The sequence below is a fragment of the Gymnoscopelus microlampas genome (assembly GCF_963454915.1).
Source record: "Gymnoscopelus microlampas genome assembly, chromosome: 1".
Classification (NCBI taxonomy): Eukaryota; Metazoa; Chordata; class Actinopteri; order Myctophiformes; family Myctophidae; genus Gymnoscopelus; species Gymnoscopelus microlampas.
In genome coordinates this window covers 50,298,864-50,304,863 of record NC_139962.1, presented here as the reverse complement: position 1 = coordinate 50,304,863, position 6,000 = coordinate 50,298,864, and the positions used below count along the sequence as shown (strand labels likewise).

The window sequence follows — 6,000 nt, the reverse complement described above, 5'->3', positions numbered from 1 at the left end:
AAGCACCTTACTGTTTGTGAGAGAATAGATTTTTAGCATTCCTACCCTTGTCAACGCTAATCCCAATTTATACTGTGTCGTACGCCACTGAAAACAGCGGATATTCAACTGAAAAATGTGACGCGTAAACTCAAGTTAATTTTCGGCGAGTTGAAATGGTAATCTCTCAGCACCACTGCCATAAACATGTAGTGTTGTTGTTAGTAGGCATAAACAGTAACACAGGAGCACCCGGGAGAAAGTGGACTAAGAAAGGAGAGGAGCCAAACCGAGTTCCTGTTTCTATACACAAAAAAGGAGGTGGTGCCCCCGAAGGCAAAAACTAACAATTTCTTATTTTTATTTGTTTTACCGAATGGATTCCCAGATTGAGAGCAAAGTGACATGGTTTTAGGACAAAGCATAGATTTTCATTCTCAACCTATAATGACCCCAGAATAGGGGACACAATTTTTTACAGTATTTAACAGTATTGAAGAACACACAGAATGGGTCCCGAAATACTTAGCAACGCAATTCTCTATTTTTTTTGCTCATTTTAACCACTTTAGCCATTGGCTATTCAAAAATAGCAGATCTACAAGCTCAAAGCGCCCAACTTTGTGCCGTACCGTAAGCTTGTACATCAGCTATTTTTGAAAAATGCTGAATAATATTAAAACTGTTCAGAGGGTTTTGGAATCATTTAGATAAATATTTTTCACATACATCTTCTCCACCGGGGGTCCGTTTTCAGATGGGGGTCCGCGGCCAAATATATATCAATTTGGGGGTCCTTGACAAAAAAAAGTTTGAGAACTACTGGTGTACCACCCAGAAAAGAAAAGAAAAGAAGAAGAAAGTAAAGAGACAGAGACCACCGTGTGGTCAACGTTTTTGGGTCATCCTTTTAGCAGAGCATTTCTTAACAAACATGTTCATAAAGTGTTCACTCAATCAAAAGCGTGTGGTCAGCTGTGCTGTACTGCGCTGCAATGCATTGTGGTTCTTCTTACCATGGTCTCCATCAGCCTCCAGTCTGTCTCCAGCTGTTCCATGGGCCTGTTCCACCAGCTGCAGAAACGGGCGTAGCGCTGGCCCTGGAACCAGTACTGTCGTAGCCACTCAAACTCCACCTGCACACACACACACACACACACACACACACTAGGCCTGTTACAAATTACGCATTTTAAGTTGACGATTAATTGTCACACTAATAATAGTTTTTGGCATTGAACATAAGAACATATGAATAAAAAAATACATTTCTGTTTGCCTCGCAAAAAAATCTGCGAGGCAAAGAGAAACAGAAAAAATCTCCACAGGGCTATGACAAATAACTGAAATGTACAAAGAAATTACTGACATATTCATTAATTTTATACTTATATAGGTATATATAGAATATATAAAAAGGTACAAAAACTGTCGCGTTGTAAGCTTGTAGCTTTTTTTAATGTAAGAACATTTTTCAACATGGAAACGATTATGACGATTATGACAAAATAATAGCGATTATCCCAAATAATTGCAATTAGATGATTATGTAATAATTGTGACTGGCCTAACACACACACACACAAAGGATGTTTTTGCGTACCGCACACGCAAGAGGGAAAGCCCTGTTAAACCAAGGGGAGATTTTGCAGCGTAGGAACATCAGGCAGAGTTGTAGAGTATAAGTAAGAGTAGGGAGAGACCACCTCAAACCACTGCAGATGTACTAGTTATGGTGTAACATACTCTACCGTGATACAAATTGGTTAAAATAACATGTTATTCATTGAAATATGTTCCGCATTGGAGCTTTTTACAACTCATTTAGATTGAACTGGAGAGGATTGGCTACAGGAACAAAAATCTATTCTTAAAAAAAAAAGACGAAAAAAGAACGTCTTTATTGTCCTGTGAAGGAAGTTTGGTTTGCTACAGGGTTTGGTCATAAAAAAGGAAATTATAATAAATCATTACAATACATACTACACAGACGGACATCAGTTGAAATGCAAACTTTCAGAATCTGGAAGAAAACTTGATGGCTTCTCCCATGCATGGCTGAGAAAGCGTTCCTCAGTGACAGCAATGAAACATAAAAGCACCACAATTACTATTTAAAAATGTCAAATTGCATCAGTTGTGAAAAGAAAACAGTTTTTTAAAATACATCATTCAGAAGTAAGTTATAATCACTTCCATCAGCGCTACATTCTTTAGGCCCAGTGAGCTATCTGCAGCCTTCTGTCAGCATTTTTCCACATTTCCTCTGTCTACCGGTTTTGACACACAACTTAGCAGTCTGTCAGAAGGAGGGATTCTCGGATTTGGTGGGGAATTTAAGAGAACTCCCCAAAATGAAAACGGTGTTTAGGAGCATTTGACATTAATATATACAGTAATGACAAAGTTCAATATATCGCATATCTGCAATTAAACACTATATGTCAGTATTAAACAGCAAATAGAAAGAAAGAAAAAAAAAAACGTTTTACTATATGACTCTCACTTTTAGAGACCTAAGAATTTAATGAAGGATTTGGATTACTATTAAGAGTTCTGCTCCAAAGAATCTGTCAACTTTCTGAAATAATCATAAACCTTAAGTTTATGACATTTAATTTCCTTACAATATATTCTGTAGTACAGTCTGTATTAGTGTTAATAAACTAAGTTACCAGTGTTGGAAGCACTAACAATCCGCATAAAATAAAGCAGATGTCCCTCATTAATTAGTCGAAGCCGATCTACCATGCTGTAAAAAAAAAATATATATATATAAGATATATTTTACTATTATTTTCATGAACGTAAATGACAAACAGATGCCAGCTTGCCGTGCTGAACTTTTCAGGAGGCAGAATTACAGACTCTCTCCCTGGCATTGGAAGGTTGTGGAAGAGTTTGTGTGTCTGTGGCTTGTGAGAGGCTACCGTTTTGCTGAAGTGGGCGTCACGGTTTTCAAGTGGTTGAACAGCTCATTTTTGAAAGGAAAGTCCTCGTTTGTTTCAACACCGCGTTGCTCCATTAGCTGCAGTTTCATAACTGTGTCATCGTCTGTTTCTAGTGGGACCGAGCATGAATAATCACACACTCAAACACTGCACTGACTGACAAGGCCTGGGCGTGTGTGTGTGTGTGTGTGTGTGTGTGTGTGTGTGTGTGTGTGTGTGTGAGAGAGAGCAGTGCCCTCATGCCAAAAAAAAGACCACTAACATCTTCCAAATGGTCAGAGATTTACAGTATGCCTTCCAAACATTTTCAGAGGCCAGATCCGTGGTTCCCAAATAGTGTGTCGTGAGACGAGTCCAGGTGTTACTTGAGAATTTGTGACAACCGCACATAATTATTGCAATATATATACGACTACACAATAAGCTCTGATTTTTTTATTTGCTATATCAGTACTTTGTACACCCAGTTCCAAATACAGAGGCAAATTATAATATACCCTAAAACATATATTTAACAACTTACAGTACAACCTGGCGGCCCTATTTTGGGCATGTCATTATAGGTGGACATTTTAAATGTTTGCCATGGGCACAAAAAGTTTGAAAGCCACTGGGCTAGAGTAACACAAGGAAAATGGGTTAAAGCATTGGTTCTCAAAGTTGGGTCTGGGGACCGTCCTCGTGGGGGGGTCCCCAGCAAAATTAGTTAATATATAGCGTCACAATCATTTTAACCTCTTTTAACTTAAAAAATAGCAGATATAAAAGCTCATAGCGTGTGACTTCATGTAGCCTATATCTTGTATATTTTATTTTGTAACATTTGTGCATGAATGAATGAATAATTTCATTTTCGTGTCTGGCTGCCTTTCACAGCCCATCCCTTACGGGACTATTCAGACACAATTTAAAGAACACATCATTTCCAGTGCCAACATGCTGACGCCAAAATAATAAACAAAATAAATAAATACCACACAACTGTACACATGACTCTGATCAAAAGTACAGAGACAGTTTAGTAGTCTAATTGTCAAACTATAGAGTGGAGGGCAAGAGAGAGAGAGAGAGAGAGAGAGAGAGAGAGAGAGAGAGAGAGAGAGAGAGAGAGAGAGAGAGGAACAAGGAGAGAATAAACAGAAGACAGACTTGAATGTTTAACTTAGACAAGGTGATATACAATACAAAGAACTCAAAGTTTAAAAGTAAAAACAAGTTGGTATGATCCATCACAGTGCCACTATGCGTAAGTTGCATGTTTTATTCTGTTCCAGGCTTTATGGATAACATTTTAAATTGCGAATGTGTGGCTATCAAATAAATATTTAACTAAATCGCTATCCAGGGAAAGACCTACATGTACTTTGTCAAAGAGTTTTTCTTTGATATCATGATGAAATGGGCAGTACAATAGAAAGTGGGTTTCATCTTCCACTTCACCAAGTTCACAATAGCCACATAGTCTTTGATCTAATTCTGCTCCAGTGTACCGTCCTGTTTCAATATGTAGTGGAAATATTCCCCGAGTGAAACCGTGCACACAGAGATCGCTGGCTCTTACGATAGATCATACACAACATATTTCTCACATTCATACACAGTTTTAACCCATTAAGACCTGGAACGTATCTGTGTCACTTTTTGATTTGAGCTAAAAAAGCATTATTTTACACTTTGGCTATTCAAAAAATAGCAGATCTACAAGCTCGTAGCGCGGCACTCGGTGCCGCGCTATGAGCTTGTAGATCTGCTATTTTTGAAAAAATATAAAAATGTGTGCAAATCTTTGAATATATATTGTTTTAAAGCAAACATTTTAAACAAAAATCTTTGCTTCTGGGGGTCCCTGGAACAAAACATTTTGAGATGGGGGTCGGCGGCCAAATAAATATAATTTTGGGGGTCCTTGACATGAAAAGGTTTGAGCACCACTGACATAGAAACATACGTTTTTTCAGAATACTGTTGGGATTTAGAAGACATTCGTAGAATCGGCCTCAGGTCTTCATGGGTTAAACTGACAATATGTACGGTACAGTATACTGTATGTGTAGGTTTGTCATTGATTTCTTCCAACCATTTAGCTCTATATTTTATCATGGCCGGTTCCTTGAACATCCCCACATTCACCCTCTCTCTGCCTGTGGATGTAGAGATGCTCAAGTCCATGCTCCTGGAGAAGATCAAACATTTCCAGCGCCCAATAACCTACTTACTACTTGCTATTCTGTCATCTGGCAGGTCAAGCGTTCTGTTCCACAGGTTTATCACATTAATCTTCCACCTAACTTCACACGGTATCCATCCCATGTCACCATTAACGGCAGTCATAGGAGAGAAACTCCCAGAAAAGATCTAATAATTGTGCAAATCTTTGAATATACAGTACATATTTTTTTTACAGGATTTTTTTTTTTAACTCAAATCATTGCTTCTGGAAAATATTTTTGAGACGGGGGTCCACAGCCAAATACATCCCATTGTGGGGGTCCTTGACATGAAAAAGTTTGAGAAACTTTAAAGGACTTTGAATGGAATGTTTTTACCTAATTAGAGAGATGTGGAAATGAGCTGTGAAGATTGCAGGGCGGAGAACAACAATAACAGCAGCGTCCCAGGGCACACACACACAGAATAATGCATTAACCCAGACATTAAGATTACTTATTATAAATGTGAATTTATGTATTAGTTTACAGATTTTTTTGATTTTATGATTTATGTGAAATTATGAAATTATAAAATATAAAATAAAGACAGACACACAGAGATACAGTGTGTGGATGACGACTTAAAAACACACACACACACACACACACACACACACACACACACACACACACACACACACACACACACACTTTACACTAGTACTGTACCTGAAGACACCCTCTCTCTCTCTCTCTCTCTCTCTCTCTCTCTCTCTCTCTCTCTCTCTCTCTCTCTCTCTCTCTCTCTCTCTCTCTCTCTCTCTCTCTCTCTCTCTCTCTCTCTCTCTCTCTCTCTCTCTCTCTCTCTCTCCCCCCCCCCCTCTCTGTCTGGGGGATGACAGTCTGGGCTTCTTTGGAGC

General features: G+C 38.6%; 1 protein-coding gene across 1 annotated transcript in view; it reads right to left on the bottom strand.

Moving 5' to 3' along the window:
- The window catches only part of fto (FTO alpha-ketoglutarate dependent dioxygenase), a 225,963-nt gene that overhangs the window by 150,697 nt on the left and 69,266 nt on the right, over positions 1-6,000 (bottom strand). Inside the window, exon 9 of the mRNA XM_084055362.1 lies at positions 996-1,115. Within this exon, the coding sequence (XP_083911488.1) occupies positions 996-1,115 (120 nt within the window). The remainder of the gene's footprint in view (positions 1-995; positions 1,116-6,000) is intronic.